Source organism: Octopus sinensis, unplaced genomic scaffold, assembly GCF_006345805.1.
Source record: "Octopus sinensis unplaced genomic scaffold, ASM634580v1 Contig17815, whole genome shotgun sequence".
NCBI lineage: Eukaryota > Metazoa > Mollusca > Cephalopoda > Octopoda > Octopodidae > Octopus > Octopus sinensis.
The window spans coordinates 1,222-19,360 of NW_021835346.1; the positions used below are offsets into that span (position 1 = coordinate 1,222).

The 18,139-nt window shown below is 32.6% G+C and overlaps 1 protein-coding gene, 1 non-coding gene and 1 pseudogene across 2 annotated transcripts; 1 reads left to right on the top strand and 2 right to left on the bottom strand.

The window, feature by feature from the left end:
- Window positions 1-3,481: 3,481 nt before the first annotated feature.
- Window positions 3,482-3,554, bottom strand: Trnan-guu. The gene has a single exon. It is a non-coding gene; the product is annotated as a tRNA-Asn (tRNA).
- Window positions 3,555-7,333: 3,779 nt separating this feature from the next.
- LOC115231211 lies at window positions 7,334-8,072 on the top strand (annotated as a pseudogene).
- Window positions 8,073-10,803: 2,731 nt separating this feature from the next.
- LOC115231212 (protein KRI1 homolog) lies at window positions 10,804-12,808 on the bottom strand. The gene is made up of 6 exons (XM_029801282.1): window positions 12,686-12,808; window positions 12,489-12,653; window positions 12,311-12,456; window positions 11,841-12,056; window positions 11,475-11,729; window positions 10,804-11,442 (listed from the first exon to the last, which is right to left on the bottom strand). Exons 1-6 carry the CDS (start codon window positions 12,789-12,791, stop codon window positions 10,804-10,806), a joined length of 1,527 nt encoding a protein of 508 aa, XP_029657142.1. The 5' UTR covers window positions 12,792-12,808.
- Between the last annotated feature and the right edge of the window lie 5,331 nt (window positions 12,809-18,139).

Genomic DNA, 18,139 nt, shown 5'->3' on the forward strand with positions numbered 1-18,139 from the left:
GTGTAACTACAGCATAGATGAAGAGTAACTTTATCATTACTCCTTTTAAAGCCCCGTGCCGAATCACCAGTTTTCACGAATAATTTACGTGGGGTAAGTTGATAAAAAGAGAAGTTTCGTCACAATTAAAAATGTTCTCCTTTTCATATTGTTCAACTTTGATATTTAATTCTGATAAAAAATTCAAAATTATCGCATGATCAGCAGATGCGGATTCGCCTGACAATGTTCGGAATTTTAATTCATGCCTCTGCTTGAATTTTTCTAACCATCCATTTGAAGCTTTAAACTTGTTTAAGCCCATTCTCGAAGAAACAGTTAGGGAAATTTTTTTTAAAGAGTTCCAGAAACTGGAACATTCTGATCCTTAGACGCTGAAAAATATCGAGGACTTTTTCATCAAATCCGTTTTTATTTTCACTAATGATGAGGAAAGAAATCCTTTTTTGATAAATGGAAGAATATCTTTTTTATACGAAAATAGTTCCCTTGCTAGTATTGTACATTATGGATAATCTCCTCTCAGAATGTTCCTTCTTTAAAAGATGATCAGCAATCTTCAACTGGTTAAAGCACTACATTCTGTGCTTTTCAAATGTGTGGATGAATCTAATGTTGATTTACCTGCATCCTCAGAATGGCTATCTAATGGAAATAATGGGCCACGAAGCGAAGCATTGTATTGTCTTTTGCAAGATCGAAACTTGTTCTTTGCATCCGCTGACTCATTATGCAATCATTTAAGAAAAGCAAGAAAATGTTGACCACATGGCTACTCAGTGTGGTAAAATGCTCAACAGTGATATCTCCGGAGACACAACGAAGTTGTGAAGTGTATTCACCTTAACTTGTGCCGAATGTATGGACTCAAAAAAGCAAGACGATTGAAGGGACATTCTGTTCAGTCAACACTGTCGACGGGAAAAGTTGAAATCAGGGTTGATTCTACAATCCTCCACCGAAACAAAAGTAGAATATAACAGCCAGATATCTTTGTCCACGACAAAGTCAGAAACGAAAAATAAATCTAATTGAAGTGGGTATTACTTCACAGGATCGCCTCAAGCAAGTGGAGGTTGAAAAGTGTCACAAGTATGACCTATTGGCAAGTGAGCTTTCGCTTCTGTATAGCTGTCAAGTAAAAATAATTCCTGTGGTTATGACATGGGAGGGAGTTGTCTCGAAATGCTTCAAAAATTATATGAAGAAACTATCTATTGAAGCAGGAACGAGGACATACATCCAATCCGTTGTACTGAAAAGAAACGCTCGAGAGTATGATGATCGAACACAAGCACGGAATGAAGGATCTGGTGAAGAATACGCTTCTGCTTCCAACCGGATGGGAGATGGCATGCCAAAATGAAGAAGACCAATGAATGCTAAAGAAGATGCAATGGTTGAATCAGATGTGGTAGTGGGGAGTAAGAGGCAGCTGGAAGTAGACTCTTCTTCCAAGAGAAGGAGAGTGGATATCAGCGAGCTGGAGTGAGATCTGCTTAGTTTCTGGATTAACTATTAATTTATTATTGGTTTAATTAATTTTATCAGTTTAATAAAAAATCAATGCCCCAAATAGAGATGTTAAAATTAATTGATTTTTTATAATTTGGTTAAAAAAATTTAATTAAACTGTAATGCTTAACTGTTTCTTTTTTAAACATTCTGGCGGTTTTTAATCCTGGAAATACATTATTATAATTCAATTCAAATCGTCCTGCGTTTTGCCAGCACTTGGGTGTTTTGCCTCAAAGATGATAAAAATATCGATGGTCTTAAACAATTATTCCAGGGTTGTTTTCGCCTGAAACTAGAATTTCGAACATATTTACTTTTGTCAATGGCCTGCTCGTCTATTCGATTCACTAATGCCAGGCAACTTTTGTTTCCTGTTAATCTGGGGCCCTTAATTTGATGGTAAATTAGGAGGCTACCAGCCAATGTCTTTCCTAAACTGAGTCAGGAATTCATGCGTTTAAAATTGGATTTAGGGACCAAAAGAGCGTGTGAATTTCCTTTTCATAATATTCGCTTTAAAAAAAGTCGAACCCGCCGATTTTTTTCTTTTTCCTGAAGCTTGAACTTTTTTACGCTTTCAACTGGGTTAGGGGAGGTCAAATCACTTCAAAACGTTATCCTGAGTTACTCACAATCATTTTGCTGTGTATGGGCTACTAAGTTACTTTTATTTCTAGTCAAATTGTCATTTCGGTATCTGGAATTCAGCAGACTGATCCACTGGGACCCTTACTTTGTGCCATTTGGGAGTGCATCAGGATCACGTGACGTTTTTTCGGTTTTACCGTGGTCTTAAGTTTGAATAATAATTCTGTGAATTGCATTGCTCGTAGTCTATTATTGCTAATAGATTATTAATACTTTAACTATGTTACTCTTAATGGATTCATCAATCGCGTCGACGCTGACAAATTGTTTCAGGTTTTACAAATTCTCTGTTCTTCATTGTGCTGGCGAGCCGGTGATTGTCTTTTTGCCATTGACGGTGCGATCTTGGACACGCTTGCTTGATCTTAAACATCAAGTTCGTGGGTAACAGTCAGGTCCATACAAGCTTATCGGTCCATTCTGGAGAATTCTGGAGAAATGTGCTCCGCATCTTTGCCGTATTACCTTTTTATTTTTCTTTTTTACAAATAACCTTTGTTCTTTCACATTTTTCAAAGATGTCAAGGTTACGGGATACCCAGAAGTGTTAGAGTCATAGAGTTCCTGCAGGTATCGGGTGGTGGAAAAGATCTCAATTTATACAGGTTTCGACCAATGCGTCAGTAATCATCTTTTTATAAAAGTAAGATTACCAGTTGAGCTGGCATCATTTGCTTCCTTTTTCTAACCGCACTCATTTAATTGGCTTGACACTTACGGGGTCTCCTCAGCGGCATCATTACTTTCTAATCAGTGTTTGTCAAAGGTTTAGTATTTTAAAATTGTCACCATATCCGGCTGCTAGGTTTATGTACAGAACGCACTAGCTCTCATGCCGCATGATGAGTGCCGGCAGAATCCCGCGTCCCGCAACCATGTTGTAGAAATGACTTTCTACTAATTCCCCGCTGATCATAAAACACACTGGAATTAACAGATGCGATCAAAAACCTCCAAATAGAATGACTATGTTTTCTTTCCATGGGGAAAATCTCATGTCTAGGCCGTTAGGTGCGCCAACATCTTTTCAGAATTCATGTTAACTTTGTCTACAACCGATGTCCGACAATCATGTTCTATTACTAAAACTAAAAAAATCGAAATACAGCAACAAAACTTAAAAAAATCGACACTCATGAAATAAAGTAAAATCCGTTCCATTTGAGTCTGTAAGTAATGGTTTCATCGGTAAGAAAAAATTCAGCATGATAATTTTGAAACGCACACTAGAAAATAAAACTTTGTAAATAAAGTAACAAAGGAACTCAAATCAAATTAAAAACAAAAATAATTCAAATATACGTAAATAAAAAAACGCCCATACTCGGATTCGAACCAAGAACCTTGTGGTTAACAGCCACACGCGCTAACCGTTGCACCATATGGGCTTGTATACCTTCGTGTTCTATATATTAGACTCAACTATCTCTGTAATAACATGTGAAAAGTCTACGTTCTCTATTCTTCACAAGTGAATGAACGGACTATCTTATAATGAAAACAAATGACACTTTTGTTTATGTGTAGCAATTTTAAAAGCCGAAAATTTAAAGTAAATTCAGCTAGCTAAAATTGAAGAATTTCTTTATGAAAGATCTTAAACTAATAATATTTCAAGATGCACAATAAAATTGTGACGTGCTTTCATTTTTTCTTCTTTTACGAATTTCGTCTAAAGATCAAAAAAGAATTAAGACTTATTCTGTGCAATTGTAGTAACTCATGAATGTTTTGAAATAGGAGTGTAAACTTTAATAAAAACAGAGACGATAATACGATACAAAAACCTGATTTATTTGTGTAAGACTAAAAAATCAGTAACATGTTTCTCGTTCACGTTTAAGTAACTTCTGCGGACATTTTACAAGTGGAGTTGAAAAAATTAAGAAAAATCGATCTACTCTAGAAAAAACTAAAAATACGTCACGCAAAAGTGAAGATTATGTCAATTGTTCTACACAAATAAATTTGTGACACTTCATTTTCTGAAGTATCCTGAATCATTAAATATAGCCTAAGGACGTATGTGTATGTGCAATTTTTGTCACTGACGAAAACGTTAAAAAGCATTGCTGTTACAAGAAGAAACGAACCCGAGCCATAAAGACAATTCCTTTAGGAGATCTATGTTAAATGACACATTTCCGGAAACCTTTCAATAATCCTTAATTTGTATATTAATTATATTTTTATTATTTATTTGAATTAGTTTCAAAATAAATTTCTTCGGTACTAACATTTACTACAGTAAGTATTGTATCACTAAATAATTTTGCCGTAAATTAATATCAATAGGTGGTCAAGAACCCTTTGTATCTCTTGTGGTCCTGGGTTGGATTCTTAGCGGCTGGTAGCTCCGATCGAGTTTGACAGGTAAAGCCGTCATGGACGTCTCATCACACATGGAGTCTGCATGGAACGGATTTTCGGATGGGATGTTGAGCTTCCTACCGTTTAATAACAACTGCACTACAATAAAAGAAACATAAGACAAGAGTAAGTAAAAGACTTCCTACCTCGGAAAAAATTAAAAATAATTTACTTTCTTATTCTCTTTTGATCATAAAAAACTTATATGGCTGCCACAAGCTAAACCATATACAAATGACAAACCATATACAATATATCAAATGACAAGTCGCTTTTTCGTCCCATGTCAATTAAATAATAACGTGTTAAATTTAAAATAAATTTGTTTTGTATGAAAAATATAAAAAATATAATTATGTTATGGTACATGACAAAAATTTTTTGTTTTTTTTTTGTTTTTTTTTTTTGACAAAAATTATTATAATGTTATGGTACATGACAATTTGTATCACCAAACCAGTAATCTCGTAAAATCAAATAATTTTTTAAATAGTTAAAGAAAGTAAATTTGAATTTGGATGTAAAAAATTAAGTCATAAAATGGATATTTGTGAAAATGGAGTTATATTTTAACTAAATTTACGAGTATTATAATGTTTTATACAGACTGTACACTGTTTACTGGTATATGGTATTTCAACCAATAAAACAAAATTTATTTCATAGATATATTTATTTCTTCTAGATATATTTATTTCTTCTAACAAAATTTATTTCTTAATTTGATAAAATAATCTAATTTATTTTTATACAATTCGACAAACTTGTTCTTTGTTTTTACTTATATTATGACAAAGGTGGATGATTCGGGAAATTTTAACATGTGTTTTTATTTTTCTTCTCTATCTCATCAAGCTCCTCTTTTGATCTTATGATTTTGGTTGCTGATGAAATAATAAAACCTATTGTAATTTTTTCTAGGTTAGAAATGATTTAAAATGTTATTCATGGCAATATTGAGGAAGCAAGTGTTATGGAAAGAATTACTCTGATTAGGCTGTCAAACAATTTCAAATAAACAATCCTAGACTCGTTTTAGCTTAACATTTGATTGAGTTAGAAAGCCTGACCAAATTATGTAACATGAACTGTTTGTATGAAAGTTGAGAATAAGTTTGTTGTATTTTTCACAAAATTAATTTCTAAGAAAATTAATATTTGAAGGAGTCCGATTCTGATTACGAAGTCAACCCTAACAACTTAACAGTTTAGAAGAAAATGGGATTATTGATAAACGTTGTTTATAACTCGAATATCAGAAATAAAAATAATTTGATTTTTATTGTATATAAATTAAATTCTTAATAGATATATTGTGAGATCATGTTTTATTCATGTTAGTTGTTATTTAATAATTTTAAGCACCTCATCATCCTATTAGGCCTGTAATTCTTACAGCTGCTATCGGAAATGAACTAAAATTTTTAACTAATGGAAAGCCTTATTGTCTATTAAGAGTGATCAATCAACCTATAATCAACTTTCCAATTAAAATCTTAATAAATTCAAACTTTAATGGTATTTTTATACCAGTTTATTCCTCAGATATTATTATTGCTTGCTATGAAAGTGAGAGCAGTGAGATTTTCGAAAATATACATTCCGAATTTCAGAAAACCACTTTTACTATGTTCACTGTTCCCGACAACATTATTTCTGCAGTTAATATTCTGCTCGAAATCAATTCGAAATTTCCTAAAAATCAAATTCTGTTTCTTCCTTGCGACATTTTTGGAGATTTGGATATTGGATCATTCATTGTAGACCATTTGACACACAATCCTACAATTTCAATGATTAGAGTGCCCCGACCTGAAGTAAATAAAATATCACTTCCTGCTCCCCACAAATATCGGAAACCAGAATTAGAAATTTGCTGTGTTGATTCTGTCGAACAAAAACATTTGATTATGTTTTGTGGCCAAACAAAATTCCTTGAAGACGAAATGGTTCTCAAAAAACAATATCTTTGTCGGTAATGATTTATCTCTAGGATTTAGAACTCATTCCATACTCACTTTAGTTTCTCATGTTGACCCTCAGGTTTACATTTTTTCGGTTCTTGTCTTGACCTGATTCGTAAAAAATTCAGGTATTTTTAGTTTTAATATATGAATTATGATCTAGTCATTCGTTTGTATAAAATCAGAATTGCTACCACAATTCTCGATTTTATGGCAAATTTGATCCAAAAGAATTTCCTGGCACGTACAGTTGGATTCGTGCTCTCCCTTTAAATGCTGATATATTCAGAATATCATCCATTTTCAACTATCTCAGGGCTCACAGATCTAATTTCGTGTCAAGTTCTGAGTAATAAGTTTATCAACATTGTATTAGGAATTGTGTTTACGAAAATACTTTTTTGGGACCCGACTGTGTAGTGGGTGATGTGAGTCGACTGATTTGCTGCATTGTTGGTAGCAATGTTAGAATAGGCTCAAAGTATCCGTGTCTGATGTATATTCCAGTTGTATGTTGGATAATTGCATTATTTCTGATCATGTCAATATTGGGGATGGTTGTCAGATACGTAATTCTGTGATTTTTCCTTGTCAGACTCTGGACAGTAACTGTATAGTTTATATTTTTAAATTATAAGCTGTTAAATGCAACGATGTTATTGGTGAAGTTATCGATGACGTACTTTTTAGATAATCATTAATTTTTTTAATTTTATTTTTTTTCAATTTTGTAATATTTTATTTGATAATAAATTATTAATTTGTTTGATATCTGGTTGGTATTAAAGTCTTTTTTGTATCATTAAATAAATTACATTTAATTTATAGAATCAATGACAACTGCTGGGCGCCCCACTTTTGATCACGCTAAAGGAAGCGGTTCTCGGATGGAGAATGATCTTGGTTCTCTGACGAGACAATTTTCCGCCAGAGACCTACCAAGTCAATTAAAGCTAAAATTTCGGTATTGTACAAATAATTAACAAATATTAGTCAAAAAGGCCAATCTTGCAAAGAAGATTTGAAATCTATTGACATGAAACAAGTATTGGAAGAGAAGGAATTATTCCACAAACATAAAATTGATGGCCAATTGGAAGAAACTCTTGGCACTGAGAAGAGGCTAAAGTTGGAAGATGTGAATTTGGACGAAGATGATCCCATTGACGAGGGTGGGATTGATTCAGACGATTCCTCTGACGGAGATGAAACAGCACAGTTAATGTCAGAACTTAATAAAATTAAAAAAGAACGAATGGAAGAGGCCAAGAAAATGGTTTAATAAAATTTGATCACTGTTTACAGAACATGGAGAAAGAGCTTGAGGAGCAGAAAATAAGGAATGAAAATATAATGCGGGGAAATCCCCTCATTTCACTTTCAGGCGATTTGGAAGGGAAAAGTGATTTTAGAGTCAAGGCAAAGTATTTGTGATTGTGTTATTTTAGATGGGATGATGACGTGGTTTTTAAAAATTGTGCAAAAGAGACAAATAAAACAAAGCCCGAATTCATTAATGATTGTATTCGCTCGGAATTCCACAAGAAATTCATGTCGAAATATTTTAAATAATTTTTGTTTCTGATTTTTAAATTTTAATGTTCTCTTTACTCATTAAATCAATTTCTAAGAATTTAATAAAAAAATTAAAGACCATTCATGTTTCTTTGACTTTTTAATACCCTCCATAAGAGGCGCTCTCAGGTTTGAGTCAATTGGATCTCTGCTCTATATTATGCTGTAAAATGGAAAAAACAATTTAAACGATGTACTTTTACAATTTTTGGAATTATTGAAAAGTAAAGCTCGGAGAGGAAAACTGTTTCAGCCATTATGCCGTCAGGAAGTTAGTTTATAATCATGACAAGTATCCGGGTTTGGTATAATTCCCGTGGACGATTAGCTGGTTAAGTACGATTAGCTGAGGGATGACTTTGAATAACATTTTTGAAAGCTGATGATGTTATTTGGACACACAGATGGACTGCTGCCTTATGTCAAAAATACAAATAATGCACCGAGATACTCGGAATTGACATCCAGAGCATTCGATTAAGTTTACGGAATTAAACTCGTGAAAATACAACATTTTTAAGTGAGTATCATCTTAAAGCTCCTTCAAGACACTCAATTAGTAATCAATCTTGGCAAAACTGTGTCATACTTTTTTTACACATCACGGGGCATACCACAGTGTGACTCGCTGTCCCTAATTCTGTTTATCGTCTACCTAAAAGCAGCACTTAGAGATTTAGATCTTTTGTAGTAAATACACCAAAATAATATATGCCGACTATGCTGACTTCGTTTTTGACAATGCTAAAATCCTTTAGCACATTATCGAAACACTACCAAAAATATTTTCAAAATGGTTTTTATAGTCAATCATAACAAAACGGAATACACGAAAATTTTTCGAGCTAAACGCATCTATGATAAAACTTGGAAAAGGCATAATAAAAAGTTGGATCACGGCTGGATGACTCTGAAGATGTCACTCATATAATGATACTATCGATCACGGCGTATAATAAACTCGTAAATATCTGGCATCTAGAAATCAAAAATATATTGAAAATGGTATATCTTGTATTTTTTAATTATCTGTCTTTCAGATAATTTTTTGTTCAACATCAATTTATTATTATGGCACTTTCACGAAAACCATTATGTTTATAGGGCAACACTCAAAAAAACAATATTTATATTTAGTTTTTTTTCATCATCTTTTGTCGAGTGCGAGTGATCTCAATTCATCCAGATTGTCTCCTGTTTTTAGATTTTTTCACAGGATTTAAGTCTTTGTTTAAGGCAGTCATGAATGTCGATTTAAATTGTCCGTGGAATGGTTTGTCGCAACTGTCAAAGTAATTTTTTATCGCTTTGTTTTCTGGTGCGTCCGGGTTCATTCTTAGTACATGCCTAAATTACCTATACCACCAATCTATCACATTCTCGAACACATAATTGTAGATACTATTAATTAATATTATACGTGGCCAATCTATTAAAGTAAGCTTCTTAGTTATTTTTATGGAACGAATCTAGTTTCAATAGTTTGTTGAAGAGACTTCCTTATATCTCAGCGTTGTAATGCCTGCGTCTGATGTCAATTCTAGGTCTTTTGGCTCTTATCCATCCTTTTCTTTAGTGTGGCCATTGCTTCATTTGCTAGTGTTTTCCTCTTTAATACATCTTCAGCGTTTTATATTAAATAGACAAGTTTATTAGTACGTCTCCATCTTACATGAGTGATATCGTCTTCTCTTTTGATTTCCGTAATTTCAGTTTTGATTACATTTACATAGAGAAATCATTTCTCAAGCTCCACTGGTGCATTTTCTAGTAGGTGTTTGAGTGCGGTCAAGTCCCGGGATACAAAATCCATAATATGTCTCTTCAATGTCTTCTATAATAGTTTGATTATCCTAACCACGATTCATCCAATATTTGATCAAGAATATTCATTAATTTCTGCCAGTTTATTGAGTCGAAAGCTCTGGAAGAATCTATTCCCAACATTGTCGTTGCTCTCTTGAATCTTTTGTGGCTCCATACAATGTCTGCCGTAGACCTCTCTTTTCGGAACCCCTTTGACTTCCTGATAGGTATAGATCCGCCACACCCTTCATTCGAGTTAATGCAATGCTTGCCAGCACCTTAAGTATCGAATTCAGAAGTATTATCGTGGGGAGATTTTCTACAAAAATCCGACGGTTCTCCACTCCTGGGATCTGCCCTAATTCCGTCGGACTGTAGATAGTCTAAGAATTATGAAAGTTTGTTATTTTTATTATTTATGAATTAATATGAATTCTAAAGCTCAAAATTCAAATAATTAAATATTAGTTTGTAGCCAAATTCTATCTCCTTCTTCACTTTGTTTTGTTGAACTTTTTCTTGTTAAAAATCGTTTAGATTAATTAATTCCATTCATTAGCTTTTAATCCCCTTTTGAATGCAATAAAATTTTCAAGTGAAATTCAAGAATTTAATATTATTCAAATAAAATATTATTTGTTAGATCCCTGTTTTTTCATGTCAGTCACATACATAATCAATATGATCATGAACAAAAATTTTATTTACTTATTTGTTTTTATTAATAGTGAACAATTTTTTAGACCAATTCCCGTCAAATATATTTATTTTTTTGCCTATTGATACGTGTACGTGTTATTCTAGTCTACTGCAGTAAAAGGTATAATAAACTAAAAATAGCGATTCTAAGAAAAAGACTAATCAGTTTTTATTATCTAAATAACACTTTCATTGAGATAAAATTCAAATAAAATCGCACAGTTTAATTTGTATCGACCTCTCTACCGTGGTAAGATTTTTTCCGTTTTTTAGCATTCTGTATATGTCGAAACTTCTTAGGATCAAAGCCATAAGCAAATAGACGGTCATCATTCAACCCACCATTATTACTGATCTTTCTTTTTGTTTTCATATTCTTTTCAGCATTATTTGACTCATTCTTGACCAGAGAAGCATCAATAGTGGAATCATGTTGGCCATTTCCAACAGCATCATCAACTTCTTGATTCTGTTCAATCCCTTTCAATGACTTAAATATATGTCGCTTCAGCTTATGTTTTTTCCGTCGTTTCTCGTACATCTTCTTATCATTATACTCCTCTTCATCAGTCCTATACTGAACCATCTTCTTTAAGGAAACCCACTGATTCAACTCTTTATAATCCGCATTGAGAATTTCTTCGAGTGATAGACCGAAATCACATTCCGAAACATTTCTATAAGAAAATCTATTTGGAGGTGGAGGAATTATATCCTCAGGGACCATCATTCGAGTTTTAACAGCTTCTCTACGAAGTGCCCGTTTGCTCTGTAAATTTTCTAACGCTTCATCTTCAGAAGAAGAAAATTTTGGTTTTTTTTCTTTGAAAGGAATATTATAGAAATTATCACCAAAAATTTCCTAAAATTAGTAAAATGAAACCAAACATTCATTTGTTGGTCATGTTCTTCTGGATCAAAATCTCCAAACACATGACTCGTGTCAAAATTCTGATTTCCACTGAGAGACCTTAATTTGGATACTTTCGCAGCTTCTTCTTTCCGCTGAAGACTTCTGAGTCGTTTTAATTCTTCTCTTTTCTTATTTTCCCTTGTTTCTTTCCTCTCCTTTGCTTTCAAACGGGCTTCACTTCGACGGTGATCCACAGGACGGACAGAATCGGTGATTTTCCGTGGATAAGATTTAATCTGTAAAAGAAATTAATATCATAAATTAAAACTAGTCACAAAATATTCACTTAATCTAGCCGCTAATAAACATAACGACAATCATAGAATAGAACGCGCAAAAAAGTATACCTGACAACCGTCTGGTTCTTCAAACCTGAAGTTATAATTTTTCTCGAATTCATCTTGCTTATCCTCCTCAGCGGAATCAGAGTCAGAAGAATTTAGTTTATATTCAGTATCATTGTCATCCTCATCCACGAGATACTTTCGATTAAGCAAATAATCTCTCAAAAATTTATCATTTTCAGATATTTTTTCGGACTGCCAATAGTCTCTTAAGGATTCCTACAGTAAACACACTGAGAAAACCAGCTGACTGAATTTTCGAGAACAATCTGGACGCTCCGATTTTAGAAATTTTATATATTCTTCGTCATCTTTATTCTAATTTCTTTACTCAAAAATTAAACACGGTTTTATCTTGATTTGGCTCTTTTTTGGTCAAAAAATCATCGTCGCTATCATCGACAAATTGTTTAATACTAAAAACAATATTATTAATTTATAGACTTTTCCTTTAGTTTATTTTGTTCGTCAACATAGGATCCAGGCACTATTTCCGTCATGTAAGCATCTTGAGGTTCTTCTCCCTTCAAAATACGCCTTCTTTCGTAATCTTTGAAAAGCAGGGGCTTTTCACGTTTTTTGGTGGGTTTATGTTCATTTCCTTCACTTTTTTGTTTTTCTATGTTAAAAATTAGTTAAAAAATAAATTACCGAAAAACTTAAGGTCTTTGTTGTAGAGTTCTGCTGTGGAAAACTTGGCAGTTGCATAAAGTCTCATCCATTCCTCGTCAACTTGTGGAGTCAATTGTGTGGCACAGTCATCTTCTGTTTCAGAGGATGTTTCATTTTCTGAAGGATTGCCGTAACGATCTTTTACTAGGAGTTTAATTTATGCTTTTATATTTTACATTTCTGAAGTTCTTCCTTTTCTCTCCATTGATTGTAATTATTAGCGTACGATTCGTTTATATTTAAGTCTTCTTCATCAGAAATATCGAGATCGAGTTTACCCATTTAATACCACAACATGGAAACTGTTTGAAAATTTTATTGGTAGTTAAATAAAAGTGAAATCATTGTAAATATTTTTAATTTATAACAAACATAACTTGAAAATATTTGAAATTAAAAGAAAATTTAAAGACACGTCTAATAAACTACCCTCTGTGATTATGTAGACCAGGGGTTCTCAACCTTTTTAGCTCAAGGGCCAAATCGATAATTAAGATGTTCTTCCGAGTTCTTCATAAATTGTCAGGTTTTCGGATTTCTTCTTTCGCGCTAGAATCTTTACCGATGCATACATTTGCGCTTCGTGCTTGTACTTTTTTACTTCTTTTGAAAGGTTTTTTAGCTCTGTTTCGTGGTTTTTCTGACACTTTTTTCATATTTTTCGAATGATTTTGTTTTTGCAATTTTGAACTCAATTGCTTTCATTTGGTTGTGAGTGTTTATACAATTGATACGTAGATTTTTTTGTAAATAAGAGAGCTGATCTATTTCAGGGCCGTGGATTCCTTTGAACGTTTTGGGAATTGTCTCAGTTGTGTGTTTAGTCGCTGCTTTTTTTGTTTACAAGTTCATTTCTTAAAGTTCCTAAATTAAGATTAATCGGTTCTATGGCTTGCGATAATTTAGCGGAATAGTTAGTTTTTGAGATAAAATTGTTTCTTAGGAGTTTGACTGGGTATCTAATTTTTTTGTGTCTGTTTTTGACTTTGTTAATTCAAAATCTCCCCTTTATGAAAAGCTTGATTACCAGCTGTTTATGGTCACTCGATGTTTGCCTCTATATATTTGGGTATTTGAGAGTAAAGCTTTCTGTGATTGTCAACACAGAAAGTAGTCAATTTGGTTATATATTTTGATTACATGTCTTTCCGAGCTCAGACGTTCTCCATCCAGGTCGTGATATGAGATGCTGTGTTGAAAATGAATAATTTTTCATTGTTGGTGGAGTTGGCCGTGGTTGCTTCAGACATATTTCTCTGATTTCTTCTATTGCTATCCATGAAGGTCAGTTCTTAGGTCCCTTTTCCAACCTGCCCACTCCAATCTCCGCCTTTGTAATGTAGATAGCTCGTGGATATCTCCATAAAGGCTGTGGATAGTAAACTGTAAAAATCTTTCAGTTCCGTTGGGTTTTAGACGCTTTTGTAGATGTAGGTCCATATACATTTATAATTGTAATTTTATAGTTAGATTAAAATTCAAGTTGTATTACGCAAATTCTGTTATTCACTTTTCATATTCCTTTGATATATTCCCTTAGCCCATCGCGTACTGGTGATAGTCCGAACGTAACAAGATGAAGTAGTGGTAAGCATTTTGTTTGTTAAGTCCTTCTTTAACTTTGGTCTCTTGCAGGTCCGGAGATATTAATGTTGTATCCTTTCAGATCTTGGCAAAGTGGCCTCTTTTTACCGACGACTTTAACCTTCAAACGTTGAAGGAAGCCTGCGTAAACAGACAGTTTGAGAAGAGTGAAAATGACATTGTGCAAATTTGAGATGTGTCACCAGCCCCTTTCTCAATTGGTACTCTAAACGTTAGATGACTCAACCCCATAAGCTTAATTTGATTTATAAAATGAATCAAATAAATCTAAATTTATTATCCAAAAACTTAAATAAGTAAGTACAGTGAAACCTTTTGAATCTGCCACTTCTCTAAGTAACATCTTCTCACATCTAGTAGCACAGTGGTCGACAGTCTTTCTATTTCATGCAGTAGGAACACATTGAGTTATGTTTTGTAAAGAATTAATTTTTATTTTGCACGAGACCGAATAAGCCTTCAGATTGTGGGGAGTAGTTCGCTGTGGCTGGGCAGTATAGAGTTTTTAACATTCAGCAAATCCTTCTTAGCACTTTTGTATAGAGATATTTTGAAAAAAATTTTCTTAGTAGGTACTTGTTTTTGACTTTGGCTATCAGTTTTTTGTTAAGTAAAACTGATTCTTCAAGCAGATATTTGTGTTTCAAGTACTTTTCAATAGTGGTCAGATGAGTTTTTCCAGCACTTCAGTCTGAATAATCAAATCTTCTTTTGCAGAAACCACTTGTTTTAAGTGAATGAGGAATCCAAGAAGCATACGAGAAATTAAACTCAATCCTTTTTCAAAATTGTTATGGGAGAAATATAATCTCTGTTTGTTCGCAAATCGGAGCTGTATCTTGTATTTTATTAATTTTGCCTGGATTTTATCGTCCACCATTTCATATTCGAATGACTAGACATTGACTGGTTTAATTTAATAGTTTTACAGTGAGAGGCGGGTTCATTAATTTGCTTGAACAGATTCACCCTATTCAGTTTTTTTAATTGCTAACCTTTCAATTCGCGTAATTCTTTTTCTAAGAATTATTTTAAGCATGTCCGTTTTTTGGATTTTTCAGTTGAATTCTTAAGTGTACAAATTATTTAATAAAATTATTAGAGGAGTTAACTAAATTAGATGAGTCGCCGAGCAGATAGACAGGCAATTTCCGCTGAAGATGCCAGCTCGTTTCTCGACTGTTGTGACTCCTCCTCGTGATGATTAAACCAATCTCTGAGAGGAGTTTGAGGGCTTTGGGTCCAACTGCCGGCACTGAGGCGACAAGAGAGAAGATGTAAACCTCTCCTGTCGATGAGTTGTCCACATCTGCAATGGTGCGGCTGACAAATCTCTATGCCAAGCCGTAAACAGATTCCGATGCGGACTGATTGGCTTTCTTAGCCGTATCAAAAATATAGACCCTGGAGTTATAATATGGAGCATAAGGTATATTTAATTATTTAATGTTATCTACATTACAATTGACTGAAAAAATATTTTTACTTTGTAAAAATACAAATATTTTTCAGAAGGATTTGTAATCATCGTTTAAAATAGTATAAAATATACTATTGAAATACGTTTAATCTTTTATTAGCTACCTAGGCGAATTTTTTCATCATGAAAATTTCCCCAAACATAGCTTTATTAAAATTCAAAAATGCAAATTTTATTGAACAAAATAAATTATATAATAATATTAAGGGGTCTTATCAATACAAATTTTTTACCAATATAAATAATAGTCTAAAGAAATTTAACACTTCTTTCATTAAATTTTAACTAACAAATTAGAAAATCAAAGGATACATTTTTATTAGAATTTTCTTCATTTGTCAATTTCGACCGTTTCTTAGATTTGGACTCAACGGCATTGTGTGACTAAATTAATAAATACTCAACATTCATTACTTTTGGAGAGGACGGACATATTTTTATACGAATCTTGCAGTCAATGTTGTCACAAGTAACTTTCACAGAATCCGACAATAAAGACGAAAAAAAATCACATTTTTCTGAATATTCAAACTTTTTAGGAGCACAATAATTCTAAATAATTGGCATAATTAACAATACATCATTCTGTAAATAATTCAAAATGACTGGCTCACCAGTTCTGATATAAAACAGTAAATACGGATTTGAATTCATTACAGTATTCAAAGTTATAACTTGAATCTAAAATTTTAATTTATTGAATTTCTTACATCACGGTCATTTGCCATGTACCAAACATCGGAAGCAGACCGAACATAAGAAAAATAATGTCCTTGTCTAATACCGCCTCCCTGATGTACAATCACAGCGTAAAGATTATAAAGCTCGGGAGCACCCTTAAAATATTAAAATGGAATATTACAATATTGTCACTCATATATGGTCTTATATCGAGTGTTTGATCAAAATTAATTTTCTTAGTTACTTTTTGAGAATTACTATTGTCATATGAAAATCTATTTTTTATTTAAAACGATTTAAACTTTTTTAGCTGGAATGTTAATAAATTCGGAGGCTGGTTGATCGACATTTTTTTGGTAGCAGGAACTGTCTTCTTACATCTATTAGATATTTTATTCAATAATTTGGGTTGAATACTAATTAAGTGCATTATTTTTAAAATTCATAAAAATAAGATTAACCTACCGTTCACATGAGTAACTATTCTCTTCACTAAGATGTTCCTCAGAGAAAAAACTCCTTAGCCCATCAGCGAGAGAAGAATTAAGCTTTGAAATGAATTTTAGTCAAAATACTCGAATATCAGTCGCCAAGTCAAAGAAGGGGTCGTATGTATTTGAGATAGTTCCGCAAACATCGCAAGCAACTAATGTGATAATGGAAACATGAACACCTCGACTGCAGAGAAATCCACAGAAAATTCTATAAATGATGCTTGTTATTTCAGATGATTTTTGCCTAAATTTTATTAATTTTTTGTAAAAATACAAATTTTTGTGTCCAAAAGTACAACATTTATGCATTTCCTCGAGCAAAAACCTTAGAAATTCGTGAGCATCTTGTTGCTGATTCAAATCAAAATTATGAGCAATTTCTATTAAAATAAAAATACTGATTAAACCATGAAGATTTTTGACAATATTTTTTGGAAAAAAAGCATTTCCTTCCATTGTACGGATAAAATGATTTTTCATTTCGCACATTAAACAAAACAAATTCTCTCCACGTTTTTTACCTTCAAACTGAGCAAATTAAAAGATAACAATAGTTAAAGTGCGAGTCTGTTTCAAGGTAATTAAACAAAGGCGGAGTGTATCTCAGACATTGAAGAACGGAATTAATATAACAAGAGTTCCTCTGATTACATAGACCGACTCCCATTAAATTATCTGTTCGATAAGTCAACAAGACTTCTTCCGGTTTACTCAAAACAATATCTTCTGTATTAATTTCAGAGAAAGGTCTTAGAGGAGAATAACTCTGAATAATTTCTTGTAATCGGGGATAATATTTTATCAGTTCCGAAGTTTCAAAGTCAGGGTCAAGTTTAGAATGCTTAAATTTAATTCTCTTCCAATGTCGATTTTTATCATTCTTGGAAGGTGAAGTAAATGACATATTGTCCTGTGGAGACTTGAAAGATCGACAGCTCATTCGATTACTGATAAATATTTTAAATTATAAAAAATGAATAATAATTTATTTTTATTAAAAAAGTGAATTTTATCACCTAATAATACTGATACGGTTTAACTAGAATAAGTAATTGGAAAATATTTTTAGAAATAATAAATAATTTCAAATATAATAATATAAAAATTATTAAGATGAAATGATTACTATGATAAATTTCGTATGATTTATATTACTATTACCTGATTTGGTAAAAAGTGTTAACAAAGTTTTGTACAAACAACAATGGAATATTGCTTTTTAAATATTTAAAAAATAAGATTAAAAGTAAAATAAATCATTTACTCCTATTTTTGTAGATTATTAATTAAAGTCTAATCCAGTGATATCGAAAATCCTCTTCAGAGCCAACATTTCTTGGTGACAAGTTTTTTTTGGACTATTAATTTAT